The sequence below is a fragment of the Pisolithus orientalis genome (assembly GCF_024613125.1).
Source record: "Pisolithus orientalis strain OTSU chromosome Unknown F5J12scaffold_2, whole genome shotgun sequence".
NCBI lineage: Eukaryota > Fungi > Basidiomycota > Agaricomycetes > Boletales > Pisolithaceae > Pisolithus > Pisolithus orientalis.
Genome location: NW_026260783.1, coordinates 911658 through 926155, shown reverse-complemented (window position 1 = coordinate 926155; position 14498 = coordinate 911658). Strand labels below are relative to the sequence as shown.

Below are 14498 nucleotides of genomic sequence, written 5' to 3'. Positions count from 1 at the left end.
CTTCTCCGGGTTAGCCTCTCTTTTACTCGTGCAATTAACGGACAATATGTTGCAGTTCCTTCCTCCAGAAATGTTGTAATCTACTGACCTATATCTACACATGTATTAGAATAACACTGACGAATGGCCTACACCGTGCAGACCAGTGTCTGGGACTCGTCTTCGCGGCTTCACTGGGGATACAGCCCAACAAAGTCATTTGTTACGAGACCAATGGTTAATCTTCCCAGGGAATGAGGCTACACAATGGAGGTGGATAGTATGCCTCCATAGAGCCAATTGACTGGGATCGTAACATATATGGCTGTGGGAACTGCCAGTGAGGTGGTACTCACGTTTAGCAACGAAACCACTGAAACTGTTAAAACTAGAATCACGACAACGGGATGTCAAGCTGTGTCTCAAACCCAGATTTGTGGGGAGTTACATTGTACACTCGGCCTCGCATTACTATGCGTTTCTCAAGCCAGCCTTTTCGCTCCAGTCGTGGTACTTTTGAATGATCTCTGGTGTGAGTTGTCTGCGTATAGCTCTTGCAGCTGCCTCGAACGCACCCTGTGGCACCTGCCAATGACTCGGGTCAATGCGATGTTAATGTTTAAGGCTAGGACTCAGCCCTACAAATGGTGCGTTGATGTCCTTTTGCATCGTCAGCAACGCTGCTTCCTGGCAAAGTCCAACGATTTCCGCTCCGCTACATCCCTCGGTCTTCAAAGAGTCAGATATGTCCCGGCGTACTTGTGTTAAACACAAACCATGGAAGCGATGACGCCTATGTTGAGGCCTTCCTCGACGCTCATCCTTCTAGTTCTGATACGCAAAATTTCTTCCCTCCCCGCCTGGTCTGGGGGCCCAATATACAAGATGCGGTCCAAACGGCCTGGGCGCATCAGAGCGGAATCCTAAGCAGTTCGTCAGAGGAGTATGTTGTGCCAGGAAGCAAGCAAGCAAGCTCACAATAGCATCAGGCCTATTCGTTGCTGCTACGATTGTCACGCCAATTAACTCCTGCACGCCATCCATTTCGTTGAGCAGGGTTGTTAAGACACCCTCATGAGATGGTGCAGAATCTAATTCTCCGGAACGCGATGTCCCTAACGCATCTATTTCGTCCTATGAGGATAATGATAATTAATTAATTAAAGACGAAATCCTGTGTAACGCACAAAGAAAATGATAGACGGAGATGCAGCACGGGCTCTACTGAAGATTTCTCGCACCGCCCGCTCTGATTCACCAACGTACTTGTTGAGAAGCTAAGTAATAAAAGTTTCAGAAACCTGTCTGACAAAACACTGGAGTGTGAGCGTACCTCGGGGCCCCTTACTGCAACAAAGTTGATACCACTCTCGGTCGCGCACGCACGTGCCAGAATAGTTTTACTGCACCCAGGTGGGCCGTACAAAAGAAGGCCTTTTGGTGCCCGGACCCCGAGCCTTTTGAAAGCCTCGGGATGAAGTAGGGGCCACTCGACCATTTCACGGAGTTTCTGGGTGGCAGTAACTTGTCCTCCGATATCCGAGTACCTTACTGGGGCGGTTTCGAGGAAGACCGATCTCAAAGCTGACGGTCTGACAGCAGGCAATGCGTCGGCGAGATCTTCCGATATCAACATCAGATCTGTAGGTGAACCTGGTTCTTCTGATGCCAGCGAAGTTTGGTGTTTCATCCACCGTTTGATTGCAATGGTCCCAGCTTCCCGAACAACAGCATTCAGGTCTGCGCCCACATACCCATGAGCCCGGCTTGCTATGGATTGAAGATCCCCATCAGATATAGAGTGAGGCGCCTTAGCAAGTAGCACCTGTAAAATTGCGAGCCGTGCCTCAGCGTCCGGCACACCTAGATAGAAGTGGAAACAATCAGAATGCACTACAATATGGACACAAAGTATATGAGCACCCACCTATTTCAAACTCCCTGTCAAACCTCCCAGGTCTTCGCAGTGCTGGATCAATGGAATTCGGTCGGTTGGTCGTACCAATGACGACCACACGCCCCTGGCTCCCATTATCTTCCATTCCATCGAGAATTGTGAGTAAGGTTGAAACGACTCTTTTCTCCACTTCTCCTCCTGGGCCATCTTCTCGTCTGGGCACTAGCGCATCAACTTCGTCCAAGACGACAATGCAAGGACTCCGATTCCAAGCCTCCTTGAACACGTCGCGAAGTCGTGCCTCCGTCTCCCCGTGATAGGCTGACGACAACTCTGGTCCATTGATGACCAAAACTGATGATTTCGTGGACGTGGCTATGGCACGAGCTAGATGAGTCTTGCCCGTCCCAGGCGGCCCGTGGAGTAGTATCCCACGTGGTGGTTTCAAACCTGATGCAGAACGTGAAGCAGAAATGAGATAGCACTAGAACGGAAAATCACTCACCGAAATGCTCGAAGAGATGCGGTCTTGTTAATGGTATCTCGATAAGGTCCTTGATTTGCTGGATGGTTTCGTCCAGACCGCCCACCGTAGCGTACGCGTCGGGTGCTGGGTTGTTATGGAGGGACTCCGCGAGCTGCATGTAAATGTGTAGATATTTGTGATTAACCGATAGTCGGTTTTAGTGGAGCATACCTGGCGGGTACGAGGAGCCGCGTCAATTTTTTCTGCATCCAATATGTGGACAGTGGTGTCCCACCCCGTCAGCCAGAGCAGTTTTGGACCGACAGTTAAGCGTTCGACGTCATTCGATAGCGCGCAAATGATGCCGCCGGCGCTTGGTTTTTCCGAGACTGTTTCGACACGGAACCTTCGAAAATTTCCCTCATATAAAACTTCTACCACTTGAGTGGTCAACAAGAATTTCAATCCGACTTTTTGCAGCGTGATTTAAAAACCCTGCACAAGAATTTGAGAAGTATGTACGTTACCAAGATGTTCGCGTAAGAATAATGCGAGCCAGTCTCGACGCTTTTTGTCTCCTCGACTTTCAAGCAGAACTGGACAAGATTGGCCTTCCGCATTTTCTGCCGGAATTTCCCTCAAGCGAACGAATTTGGCCTCACGGACATTCTGCAGTGAAGGTAGCCAGTTAGTAGTACCACCGGTAGGCTTCCCTGACAGGGGGAATATCTGGATCCGGCTACCCTCTGTTACATGCGCCGTAAGAAGAAGGGATCGAGATATGAGGATGCCTATCTACAGGTTAGTGACAGTCGCCTCGTCCAGAAGAATGCCTACTATTTTGAGGTATGTCCAGAGACTGCCACAAAACTCCAACCGCAATGTGCTGTTTAACCTTAAGTCAGCACTAAAAACAAAAGCGACGCCAACCCACCAAAACTCGTGATGAGTTTGCTTCGTTAGTTTCCTCTCACCTTGTTTGCAGTGTTGTCGACTTGACATAGAGCAACAACATCACCGGAACACAACTTAGAGACCTTTAAGACATCTGCATGAATGATAACGCGCTTAGCAGCACGGTGTTTGGAATCCCCAGCATCGGCGAGTCCAACAGTGAATTTTAAAGAGGTCATCGTTCGCGATCATCTATTCAGGGCACGATCAAGTATAAAAAATATATTAGTCAGCAAATAACTCTTACGCTTCGGTACAGCTGCGACGACAGCTTGTGTTCCGCCCTTCGCTATGTAAATCGCGTACAAGAAATATCGGTAGCCAGCGATGTCCATGGCATCAAGCATTGCTCCGGTGTATGGGAATTATCATGGGTGGGTTCATTAAATAACGGGTATCACTGCTTTCGATCCGAACGTCATTCTGCAGCTACTACTCCAAGCGGCCGTTCGTACGCGATCCTCGTCTGTCGCTCTTACCACCGTCATTTTTTACGGGAAAGGCTGTTCTCGATATCGGCTGCAACGAAGGCTGGGTGACATGCGAAATCGGTAGGGATTAGCCGTCTGCACTTTTGTCCCTCTAAGTATCTATTGCGTGGTAGGTCAAATTTGGGGTGCAGCACGGGTCATCGGCGTTGATATCGACGAGACTCTCATTCGTGGTGCGTGGAAAAGACGGCGTAGCCTCTGGAGTCAGCAGTCACCTGGGCGGGATGTAATGGAGCGGAACGAAAACGACAATTCGTCTGGAGTATTTAAACGATCCAAACTAGACCGCGTTACCGACAGCCATTCCCACTACTATTTCCCCGCGTCTTGCGAGCATAGTCATGAATCTCTCCCGATTCCAACTGACACCATAAAAGAGGGCCATTTCCCCACCAATGTCATCTTCCGCACAGCAGACTTCTTGGCTGAACCTGTCAGCGAAAGATATGACATCGTGATTGCGTAAGGGTGTCGTTCTGCAGGAAATTCGTCGCATACTGAGGTACCTTACAGTCTTTCGATCACGAAGTGGATCCATCTCAACTACGGTGACGATGGCATTAAACAATTCTTCCGGAAAGTGCACGAGAGTCTGAATGCTGGAGGAACTTTGGTCTTGGAGCCTCAGACCTGGGAAACATACGCTAAAGCCAAGCGATTGGATGAAAAATTGAAAGAGAACGCGAAGCACCTGAAATTGCATCCAGGCAACTTCCCGACAATATTACAAAACATCGGATTTGGCCCACCACGACACTTAGGATCAGTGGGAGAAGGAGGTGTGTATGCAGCCTCCGCGCGTCCTAGCCGACCACTAACATCTGTATAGGCTTTCATCGTCCTGTTGATCTCTATATTAAACTCTGACTGGCAATGATGCGTTGGTTGTGTGATTCGTTCTGGTGAATGCATTGGTTGCACGTTATGGTGCACATCACTTTTTGCATTTCCGTTGACCATCGAAGACTAACTACACTTACGTGTACATATAAGCTTCGAAAACAAGTATATAGTCGAATGTGGTAGCCCCTAATTTTGAAGAGTAAATATGTGGACTGTGGGAACTCTTTCCCTTTTTCTCGCATGCCTGTATCCTTGGATGAGGACGCGGGCGGGGAACACACACCATGGACGATGGGCTGGTGCTGAATCTCACTGCGGACACGACCACGTCACTCAGGTTACCAGTGTCAAAAGAAAAATCGCGGCGCTGGACGGACAGGTGATTACCTTCACAACTTACAACAAGCTGACCTCATCCTTGCACATAGGGTAAAGGCTAAGAGGGTGCTTAAGCGCAAACTTAGGACACCCAAAGCTGCTGAATCTGCTGTTCAAAGTCATGAGGATGAGGAGTCCCACTTCGAGGACGAAGCCGTGTCTCCTCGCCCACTGAAGCGGTTGCATTTGGATAAACAACCCCATCCCGTCGTCAATCCTGCTGACGGCCGGTCAAAACCATCAACGCAGATCATATCCTCGCTGTTCTCTCACAACCCAAAAATCGATATTCCGCCGTCCACGGCTGGTCCAAAGGCAATTTACAAGCCAAGTAATGCACCTTTAACGAACGCCTCAGGTTTTGCTGAGCTCGGCCTTCACCCACTTCTCGTTGCTCACTTGGAGGACAAAATGGGGGTTTTGAAGCCAACTTCTATTCAACGCGCTGCCATTCCCGCATTCACTCGTTCCCCAGACTTGGCTGACAGAGATTTATTTATCCAATCACAGACAGGTTCAGGCAAGACCCTCTCGTTCCTCCTGCCCATCATTCATGATCTTTTACCGCTGAGCACACATTCCTACATCGATCGTTCCATTGGCACACTTGCAGTCATCATTGCACCTACTAGAGAACTTGCGAAACAGATATCAAATGTCCTCGAATCACTCCTCAAACTCAAACTTCGCCCAGAAACAGAGTTAGAGGAGGCAGAAGATTCCGTGCGGTACACGCGCTGGCTTGTGTCCGGGTTACTATCAGGGGGTGCTACTAAAACACACGAAAAAGCGCGTCTGAGAAAAGGTATCCCGATACTCGTGGCGACACCCGGACGACTGCTTGATCACCTGCAGAATACATCATCGTTTAACGTGGGAAAATGCAGATGGCTAGTACTTGATGAAGCTGATCTCCTGATGGAGCTTGGATTTGAAAAGACCATCCAGGGAATTATTCAGGGTTTGGATGGTCGGCGCAGGCTGGCCGTACAAGCTATGAAGGAGGGCAAGAGTTTGGAAGTCGGTAGTTGGGATTGGGAACAGCGCAGGCGGACGATCCTTTGCTCGGCAACTATACGAGATGACGTCCAGAAGCTCGCGGGGACGGCTTTAATGAATCCGACTATGATCACCGCCTTTGATGATAAGCAACGATCCGAGGAGAATGTGTCTGCCGGCGGCGGACTGCCTGCGGGGTCGACCAAATTTACTCCCCCATCCCAGTTGGCTCAGAAATACGTTGTGGCACCTCTCAAGCTGCGGCTTGTCACTCTCGTCGCCCTCCTCCGTTCGGTTCTTGCGCAGAATCAGGCAAAAGAGGGGTGTAAGGTTATTGTATTTCTGAGCTGTACCGATTCCGTAGATTTCCACTGGCAACTGCTGGGAGGAACGTCGATGGGAGGGGATGATGCCAACGGTGATGATTCCGACTCGGAGGGCGGCAATTCGGGCGGGGAGGAGAAAGTCGCAGGATCTGATTTAGCAGGCGAAGAGGTCGCAATGAGGTCACCGCTCCTACCAGATACACTTATATTCCGGTTGCATGGATCTCTGCCTACTCCGATGCGACTCGAGTCTCTGCGCGGATTTTCGTCGACGAAAGGGAAATGTCACGCGAGATCATCTGTACTACTCTGCACCTCCGTCGCCTCGCGCGGCCTCGATCTTCCTCTCGTTCGAGCGGTCATACAATATGACCTTCCCACCGAAGGTGGCGTCACGGAATATGTGCATCGTGTTGGTCGGACAGCCCGGGCAGGGAAAGGAGGAGAATCATGGAGTTTAGTTGCGCCTAGCGAATCCGAGTGGGTCGAGTGGGTTCAGGAGAAGATGCGGCATAATCTTCAGGATTCATCGTCAGATACCCAGGGCACGAAAGTTACCTTGGAGGGCACCAGTGTGGAAGACCTTCTTGCCAAAGGACTCGGTGGCAAAGGTTCGGAGTATGAGTCGCGTGCTACCGACGTTCAGCTTGCTTTTGAAAGATGGGTGCTGCGACGAAAGGAGGTATGTGTCGTCATTTCTACGTATGTTTACGATGTGATCCCGTTTGCAGCATACGGAACTCGCACGGAAGGCCTTCCTATCACACATGAGGGCGTATGCGACACACCCTGCGAACGAGAAGCACATCTTCCATGTCCGGAATTTGCATATTGGACATCTTGCGAAGTCGTTTGCGCTGCGGGAGGCCCCAAAGAGCATTACGGGGAGCGATAGGAAGGCCAAGTCAAGAGCCCAGGCTACTGATAAAGTTCAATCTAAAACTGACAGGGCAGCAAACGCGATACGCGCGACATCCAGCAGCCTCCACCTTTCTCAGCGGGCTGGTAACGCGGAAGCACGGATGAAGGAGGTTGTCCGAACACAAGGAAGGATGTCGAAGAAAGGTGGTAAGATGATGAGCAGTGGCATCGACGAGTTTCAGATTGCTTCTGGGGCCACACTGGAAAAACTCGTACAAGGACATGTATCATGATGACATCTAGCTACGCTACACTGTAATTACCTCGATCGGACATCTCGTAGGCAAAGCGCGTGCAGCGGAAATATCGCGGGTTGCGAGGCCTCGAGCTCTATTTCTCGTCGTGCCCTGGCTAGGACGTGCGTCGATTCGTACCACGACTGGCAATATTCCGCATTCCGTGAGAACAGGAACGATAACTTATATAAAAAAGACTGCTTGTGGATCTTTCAGTTGGATGTATACTATGATCCGGAGGCTTGCCATGAAGATATTCCAGACTAGGTGACATTCAGTTGTATGACTAGCTTCGAACTTGTCAGAAACCACGCAGGGACTTGATGACGGAACGATCGAGTACCCACATAAATGGAATACATCACTTGGCCACCACGGCGACTTTTCAACACCACAGACTATGTATCATCGAGAACTGAACTACCAAATCACATCGCGGCTGCTGATTATGAACATTTCCGAGGGGGGGGGACTACGGTATATGGGGGGTCGTGTGCGAGTAAGGGTATCAAACGTCCAGCGCTGATGAGTCGTAGTGAAGGAAGTGTACAGGTTGAGTGAGAAATAGAAGTACGACTTGTTCGTGGGTAGGGTCGAAGTGGTAATTCGTGTGTATGTTCGAGTCACGAGTGGACGAATTGGTAAGTAGGGGTGGAGAACGCCGTGAAAGAAGCGCGATTCCAGGTTAGTGAGACGAAGTAAACAGGCTCATAAGAAATTCGCCATAACCAATCACCGCAACGCGCGTTCCAGGGCTGAGACATGGGAGCACGCGGCCGAGTGGACGAGTATTAGCGCGCAGTACTTGAAGCACGCGGAATACTGCGCGTAGTGTGCCACGAATGCTCAGCACGGCAAAATGCCCGACCACACGGCGAGGTAAGTACGCGTGGCTCTGCTAATGGCACTTCGGACTAGCAGGGTTTCCGTGTTCCTGGGATAAAGACAACCTTTCGTTGTGTTTCAGGTTTAGTCATATCGTGGATAGCCATTGCTGCGCCGCCCTCGATCTCGCCACTCGACGGCACGTGCTACCCAACCAGCCATATCGACATCCCGCTCTGAGTCCATTTGCATCCACGGATGAGCCTACGAAATGTTCAGGTCAATTCGAGTCGTCTCATCTGGGTGTACACTCACAAGAAGCTCAGCGTATGTGGCTCGTTCGTCTGCGTTCTTCACCAAGCACCTACTTACCCAATGACGGGCCTCGGAAGACCAACACCTTCCGCTACGTTTACCGTCGACGGCGAGTATACCATCCGTGCCCTCTTCAGGGCCTTCTTCATCGTCGTCAGGGAGTCCGGGGGCCTCGCCGTCGACAATAGCGCTGAGCTGCGCAAACACGTTCTCATATGTCTCAGGAGGATAGGGGTATCTATGACGGAGCGATGAGTAATGTGCGCAGTGATGAACGCCCAAGTTACCCACTTTCCCCTCGCAATCTCCACGATAGAGAGACCAAGTGACCAAACATCAGCACTAACAGAATACGAAGTAAATGATTCGTCAACGTTGCTGTGAGAAGAACCCTTTATCCGTTCGGGCTAGAACGATGTCACAATGCTGAGTGAGCAGGACTCAATGGCAACATGTCAGAGCGCTCACAGCCATGTAGCTCTGACAACCAACGTTGGTACGTGCAATGCTTTTCTCAAGTTGGCCACTGACGCCAAAGTCACATAGCTTGACTTGACCTTTTCGGTTCACGAGAACATTCGTCGGTTTCACGTCGCGATGCATAACGCCGAGTTTGTCCTTCAGAAAGGCCAGGCCGCGCGTCATTGATGATGCTATGCGTGCCAGGTGCTCGTCGTTGATTGGAGCGGGGCTTGATGTCCACGCAGAGCCAGGGCTGGACGACAGACTAGGTGGGAGGGAGACATTCCCGTTCGGGAAGCAGCACAGGGAGGCCAGGGAGCCGCCATCCATGTACTCCATACAGTAGTACACGCAGGATTCGACGAAGAACGCGCCGTAGAACTCAACTATACATGGGCTTATCGCGCGGTGAAGGATGTCAAGTTCCATAAGGATTCCGTTGAGCCTAGTCGAGTCCAATTCCAACCGTATCTCCTGTGACCGGCAAAAACAGAACTGTGACCACGAGTGCAAGATCTGTTACAAATGACGTACCTTCATAGCCATTTCAACATTCGTTGGCTTGTGAAGGACCATTTTCACGGTTCCGTAGTTTCCCCGGCCGAGTTCTTGCTTGAGGACGAGCTGGCCCATGTTAATGGCAAAGGACGGGCCGTTGGAGAAGTCCACGCCGGAAGCGTGCAGAACTGCTTTTCCGGAAAAATTGAGGCGGCCAGATGGGTCACTGAGGGGCCATGAGCGACTAGATTGGATCGATACAGCAAGCAAATAGACGTACACGATCTTGTTAAAATTGGCGAAAGGGGTATCAAAAGTCGAGGAAGGTCTCCGGGGGGATTCAGCCAGTGAAGGCCTTCCTGCTCCCAGGCCGGCGCCGATGGCACCTCCTCCTACGTCACCATGAATGTCTGATAGCGTAAAACCGGGTTTGTTCCGTTTTGGTGGGGCAGGACTACGGCCACGAGGCGAGGAGGATGACGGAGGAAATGACTGAGGTTGGTGCACAAGAGGGTGGGCGGCTTCGCCAATGTGGGTTCGTTGCAGTGCCTGAGCGGCGGAGTCGATTGAGAAAGAGGCGGCGCCGGTTGTCGGGGGAGGCCGGCGGTTGAGCATCTGGGGAAAGCGTTGAACATGAAGTAAAAAGTGACACTGCATAAAGTGCTCACCTCTATCATCTTTGCCTCCAGAGAACGCGGCATGGGCGGATTTCCTGGTTTGTTGGCAAGCATGCTGCTGAGCGTGTTTCTTGGGAATGAACCATGGCCCGCAGCCTGTCGAGGGGACAGTTTTTGTGAGACGAGGGGTATAGTAGGACCTGGTGTTTGTGTAGAAACGGTGTCTTGCTGGATGTTTTGCTGGTCGGGCGAGGACGAGGACTGCATTTCAAAAGGGCGGCAGCTGCGAGGAGGCGAGCGACGAGGCGACGAGGCGACGAGACGATAATCGAGATTTCCTTATATATACATGCCAGCTCCTGTCGTGTCACGCGTCACGCCAGCCTCGCTCGACAACGCTGGAAACGCGTGTTCTTCATTTCTGGGCAGAGTTCTCATCTGCTGTGCACTCCACTGGCGAACGATCGTGCAGAATGCTATCATCATCGTATGTATATGTAGCACTGTGGATGCAATATGGGCGACGATCAGATGCCGGTGTGGCAGTGAGTGCTTAGTCAGCACACCCTCTGACTCAGCGCTGGACTTGCGCTGGACCACCTTCGCCCATGGTCTCCACTCATCCTAGCCACGAAGGCTCCCAAGAACCAGCCCCAATCACTCCAGGAGGGTCGTATTCCATCCAGGTTTGCGGCTTTTTCTCACATGCCACTGCTGGCTCATCATCTCTCCATCAGACCGTCTCCGTGGGGTGCAAACTATACGTCCGGAGACCAACCCCAGATGGCGGTGAGGAAGAACGGCTGGCAGAAATCCTATCTATCCGTGACAAACATGCGAACTCCTTTTCGCGTGCATCCACGGCAGGAAACCTCAAAGAGGAGGACCAAGAGCCACCCAAACCAGAGGACAGATGGGAGTACTTCGTACATTGGGATCAATTCAACAAACGTTTGGACGAGTGGGTCGTCGGCTCAAGACTAGTCCTGAGCAAAGACTTGGAATGGCCCCGTCCTAAACCACTACCAGGAAAGAAGACCGGACTTAGCGCACAGAAAGCGCCAGGCAAAGCACCCAGGTCACAGTCGCTACTGAAGAAAGCAACGGCAAACGCCGCCGCCGCCGCCTCTCCAACGCCATTCTCTACCCCAGGACCAGCTGTTGGAATGGCTGGGTATCGCTCGCCGTCCCCTGCCTCGTCGTTGAAGCGTAAGAGCCTCCAAGAAGAACAGGAGGAAGAGGAAGAAGAGGAACCCGAAGAGGAGGATTTAGATGCAGAAGGCGAGATGGACGTGGATGCCGAAGGTGAATTGGAGGGGGAGACGTTCGACCTAGTTGCTTCCCCCACCGAACCTCCTCCGTCTGTCACTGCCTTCAGCAAGGAGCAGGAGATCGAGAAACTTCGAACGTCGGGCTCCATGACCCAATCCATCTCCGAAGTCGCACGTGTAAAAAACCTCAACCGCCTCCAAATTGGCAAGCACGAGTTGGATGCGTGGTACTTCAGCCCTTATCCGAGGGAATACGCGTATCTCCCGGTTTTGTACATCTGCGAGTTCTGTCTGTCCTACTTCTCCTCGTCGTTCATGCTTGGCCGGCACCGGTATAGGTGCACCTTACTCCATCCGCCCGGTAACGAGATTTATCGACACGAGGACATCTCCTTTTTTGAGCTCGACGGCAAGCGCCAGCTAACGTGGTGCAGAAACCTCAGCTTGTTATCAAAGTGTTTTCTCGATCAGTAGGTGTCATCTCACAGCTCATCGACATACTCTCATCTAACGCTCTTAGTAAAACACTATACTACGATGTCACCCCTTTCATGTATTACGTGATGGTAAGTCTTTGGAACTGAGTTATCTCCCCTTTAGCTCCTCATGCCCTATTCCCGTTAGACCCAGCGTGATTCCAGCGGCTGCCATATCATCGGTTACTTCTCAAAGGAAAAGGAGTCCGCGGAAAATTATAATGTTGCCTGTATATTGACGTTACCACAGTATCAACGGCATGGTTTCGGCAAGGTCCTCATCGAGTTTTCTTATGAACTCAGCAAGAAGGAATCGAAACTTGGCAGTCCCGAGAAACCGCTCAGTGATCTTGGCCTGCTCAGCTACAGAGCGTACTGGGCTGAAATTATTGTAGAAGTGCTACTTAACACGACGGAAGACATCAGTATCGACGACATCGCCCAGAAGACCGCAATCACACACGCCGATATCATGAACACGTTAGTGACACCCCATTTTCTTTCTGAACCGACTAAGCATCACAAACTTGACAGATGTACGACCCTGCAACTGTTCAAACACTACAAGGGTCAGCATATCATCTGCCTGTCTGACGCTGTCCTAGAGAAGCACGAGAAAACTCGGAGCAAACGCAGAAGACGGATACACCCGGAATATCTAATCTGGAAGCCTCCCGTGTTCACTCGGGACCAACTCCGTTTTTACTGACCCCTTTATTGGGCCCCCAACGCTCGTTTGTTTTCTCTCTCCTGTAGCTTTAGTGCATATGCATACTCCCCGACGAGGTTCGTTTTGCAGCTGTCCTTATGCATATATGTTTGTCAGTTTGAAATAAAATAGGTTGTAACCATAGTCTCAACTCTTACGGTGATTAGTCATTGCGTTCAATTCCCTCCGCCACCCTCCTGTTCTCGAGGCCTCCTCCTAATGGAGGAACCCGGCTGTCCCTCTGTCACTTTGACAATACCACCTTCCGACGTATTCAGTTTCATTCGCGGAAGTTCAGGGGAAGATGGCTGGGATGCCGCGGGGGAGAACACGCCCACACCCGCTAATTGCAAATCTTCTTCCCCGACAAAGAAAGCTTGGGATCTTAATTCTCCCTCGGGGCGGTTAGACCGATCGTGCACCTCGTGGTCACCATGCTCGTCCAGTCGGTCCACATCACCGACATTACGAACACAGCCGCGACTTGCTTCTGAGTGTCGCTGCCCCTCGGAATCACTCGCACCACGTGGATGATACTCTCCGGCTTCATCAGGAACAGGCGAGTTCTGCACGAGGATATTGGGGGCAGATGGAGACATCGTGGCATCCTCAGCAGCATCGCTTGTGGACGCTTTCACATCGTCAAGAATGCCAAGTGTACGTGCGACTATGTAGGATGTAACATCCTTTGAGGGGCCAGGTCAGCTGACATCCAGAAATCAGGGGAAAGCACATGACGAAGAGAAGCACTCTTGTTCAAGAAGCTTTGTGGTTTCTCCACGAAAATCAGTGGAAAGTCAATAAAGAATGATTAGTGAGGTTGACAGCAGAACGTTGACGGATAAAGGAACAAGTAACCCGGATCAGAAGGCAGCCAGCGAAATCAATACGTACCAATAGGGTTAATATGACAACCGGAAGAATAACGACAACCGCAAGGACTCGGAATGTTGAGGCAATTCTTCCGACCCACGATTCAGGCTGATAATTCCATAGGCACTCGATATAGGCGTCCCAAGTAAGCCGTGGAATGTCGGACCAAGAGAATGGAATGTCAGGGACGTGTGAGAACATGGCCGCATGTGCCGTGCCGCTGATTGGCGTCAGTAATCCGCTTTGTTAAACTCGGAAAAGTAATTGTACGACCTTTTACCAAATTTAAGCCGGATCACCGTCGTCTTCAGGGAACTGTTCGGCTGCTTGGGGCTCTGGAAAATAGGAGCGGCGCGTCCAAGTATTCTTTGGTCCACTATAACAAGCGCAGCGGACGCCAGAAAGCGGGAGAAGCACCACCATAGTAATATGGTCAGGTGGCACGGAGCAATTGATGCATGATCGATATCCGTAAGACCGTCAGTGAGCGACAACAAAATGAATAATATGAAGGAAGCGGTAAAGTGCAAAGAATTAAGCTTTAAGGGGCGAAATGGACATCTAGAATAGAAAGGCGCTTACACTTTAATAATTCCCACTGTTAGGCTGGTCTGTCAAACAATCAAGATAGGCACAGTATTCGAAGCTCTCCGGCGGTGAAGACAGCGAAAGGGCCTGCCAGGTCAGCTCGTTGCCCCTGTTGGCGGGTTATCTGGCGAATTTACCCACGATCCTAGTGACGTCGCCCCTGTCCGTTCTGGCCTGATGACCAGACACGTCTGCGGCCCTTGAAGTGTATCAACGGTCAAACCCCACAAACGACGTCCATGCAGTGAAAAAAGAAAAACATTCCATTCAGTCAAGGTAACAGTGTATGAAATGGAAGATAATACAAGGATACGAGCTACACATAATCGCAGAAGATCACAATCACCACATCAGCAACGACGAAGGGTCCGCAA

The 14498-nt window shown here is 51.0% G+C and overlaps 6 protein-coding genes across 6 annotated transcripts; 3 read left to right on the top strand and 3 right to left on the bottom strand.

Moving 5' to 3' along the window:
* Positions 1-70: 70 nt before the first annotated feature.
* F5J12DRAFT_187687 (P-loop containing nucleoside triphosphate hydrolase protein) lies at positions 71-3481 on the bottom strand. The gene is made up of 12 exons (XM_051738308.1): positions 3317-3481; positions 3180-3228; positions 2870-3133; positions 2574-2812; positions 2382-2514; positions 1907-2326; positions 1313-1842; positions 1167-1256; positions 958-1113; positions 756-902; positions 622-708; positions 71-564 (listed from the first exon to the last, which is right to left on the bottom strand). The coding sequence occupies exons 1-12, from the start codon at positions 3473-3475 to the stop codon at positions 451-453; spliced, it is 2388 nt and encodes a 795-aa protein (XP_051604856.1). The 5' UTR covers positions 3476-3481; the 3' UTR covers positions 71-450.
* A 55-nt stretch (positions 3482-3536) lies between these two features.
* On the top strand, positions 3537-4849 carry F5J12DRAFT_796877 (Bicoid-interacting protein 3-domain-containing protein). The gene is made up of 5 exons (XM_051744137.1): positions 3537-3670; positions 3726-3847; positions 3901-4249; positions 4301-4566; positions 4617-4849. Exons 1-5 carry the CDS (start codon positions 3624-3626, stop codon positions 4652-4654), a joined length of 822 nt encoding a protein of 273 aa, XP_051604855.1. The 5' UTR covers positions 3537-3623; the 3' UTR covers positions 4655-4849.
* Positions 4850-4908: 59 nt separating this feature from the next.
* F5J12DRAFT_187541 (P-loop containing nucleoside triphosphate hydrolase protein) lies at positions 4909-7664 on the top strand. Its single transcript, XM_051738307.1, has 3 exons — positions 4909-5009; positions 5059-7015; positions 7065-7664. Exons 1-3 carry the CDS (start codon positions 4915-4917, stop codon positions 7485-7487), a joined length of 2475 nt encoding a protein of 824 aa, XP_051604854.1. The 5' UTR covers positions 4909-4914; the 3' UTR covers positions 7488-7664.
* A 795-nt stretch (positions 7665-8459) lies between these two features.
* F5J12DRAFT_887741 (kinase-like protein) lies at positions 8460-10474 on the bottom strand (the record flags this gene model as incomplete). Its single annotated transcript, XM_051747211.1, has 7 exons — positions 8460-8579; positions 8631-8868; positions 8922-9037; positions 9099-9566; positions 9627-9816; positions 9871-10205; positions 10259-10474. The coding sequence occupies 7 exons, from the start codon at positions 10472-10474 to the stop codon at positions 8460-8462; spliced, it is 1683 nt and encodes a 560-aa protein (XP_051604853.1).
* A 191-nt stretch (positions 10475-10665) lies between these two features.
* On the top strand, positions 10666-12751 carry F5J12DRAFT_187500 (histone acetyltransferase, MYST superfamily). Its single transcript, XM_051738305.1, has 5 exons — positions 10666-10893; positions 10945-11948; positions 11999-12044; positions 12103-12434; positions 12489-12751. The coding sequence occupies exons 1-5, from the start codon at positions 10816-10818 to the stop codon at positions 12661-12663; spliced, it is 1635 nt and encodes a 544-aa protein (XP_051604852.1). The 5' UTR covers positions 10666-10815; the 3' UTR covers positions 12664-12751.
* On the bottom strand, positions 12723-14091 carry F5J12DRAFT_187520 (uncharacterized protein). Its single transcript, XM_051738306.1, has 3 exons — positions 13558-14091; positions 12816-13349; positions 12723-12758 (listed from the first exon to the last, which is right to left on the bottom strand). The coding sequence occupies exons 1-2, from the start codon at positions 13735-13737 to the stop codon at positions 12840-12842; spliced, it is 690 nt and encodes a 229-aa protein (XP_051604851.1). The 5' UTR covers positions 13738-14091; the 3' UTR covers positions 12723-12758; positions 12816-12839.
* Between the last annotated feature and the right edge of the window lie 407 nt (positions 14092-14498).

Excerpts from the sequence above, each read along its gene's own strand:
- F5J12DRAFT_187520 (XM_051738306.1), bottom strand. The coding sequence starts at position 13,737 with ATGTTCTCACACGTCCCTGACATTCCATTCTCTTGGTCCGACATTCCA. Across the intron at positions 13,350-13,557 it reads TTGTCATATTAACCCTATTG|GATGTTACATCCTACATAGT; the intron begins GTACGTATTGAT and ends GGCCCCTCAAAG.
- F5J12DRAFT_187500 (XM_051738305.1), top strand. The coding sequence starts at position 10,816 with ATGGTCTCCACTCATCCTAGCCACGAAGGCTCCCAAGAACCAGCCCCA. Across the intron at positions 12,045-12,102 it reads CTTTCATGTATTACGTGATG|ACCCAGCGTGATTCCAGCGG; the intron begins GTAAGTCTTTGG and ends TATTCCCGTTAG. Across the intron at positions 12,435-12,488 it reads CACGCCGATATCATGAACAC|ATGTACGACCCTGCAACTGT; the intron begins GTTAGTGACACC and ends CAAACTTGACAG.
- F5J12DRAFT_187687 (XM_051738308.1), bottom strand. The coding sequence starts at position 3,475 with ATGACCTCTTTAAAATTCACTGTTGGACTCGCCGATGCTGGGGATTCC. Across the intron at positions 2,515-2,573 it reads CGGCTCCTCGTACCCGCCAG|CTCGCGGAGTCCCTCCATAA; the intron begins GTATGCTCCACT and ends ATTTACATGCAG. Across the intron at positions 1,257-1,312 it reads TTGCAGTAAGGGGCCCCGAG|CTTCTCAACAAGTACGTTGG; the intron begins GTACGCTCACAC and ends TTTATTACTTAG.
- F5J12DRAFT_187541 (XM_051738307.1), top strand. The coding sequence starts at position 4,915 with ATGGACGATGGGCTGGTGCTGAATCTCACTGCGGACACGACCACGTCA. Across the intron at positions 5,010-5,058 it reads TCGCGGCGCTGGACGGACAG|GGTAAAGGCTAAGAGGGTGC; the intron begins GTGATTACCTTC and ends CCTTGCACATAG. Across the intron at positions 7,016-7,064 it reads GGGTGCTGCGACGAAAGGAG|CATACGGAACTCGCACGGAA; the intron begins GTATGTGTCGTC and ends TCCCGTTTGCAG.
- F5J12DRAFT_796877 (XM_051744137.1), top strand. The coding sequence starts at position 3,624 with ATGTCCATGGCATCAAGCATTGCTCCGGTGTATGGGAATTATCATGG. Across the intron at positions 3,671-3,725 it reads GTGTATGGGAATTATCATGG|CTACTACTCCAAGCGGCCGT; the intron begins GTGGGTTCATTA and ends GTCATTCTGCAG. Across the intron at positions 4,250-4,300 it reads AGATATGACATCGTGATTGC|TCTTTCGATCACGAAGTGGA; the intron begins GTAAGGGTGTCG and ends GGTACCTTACAG.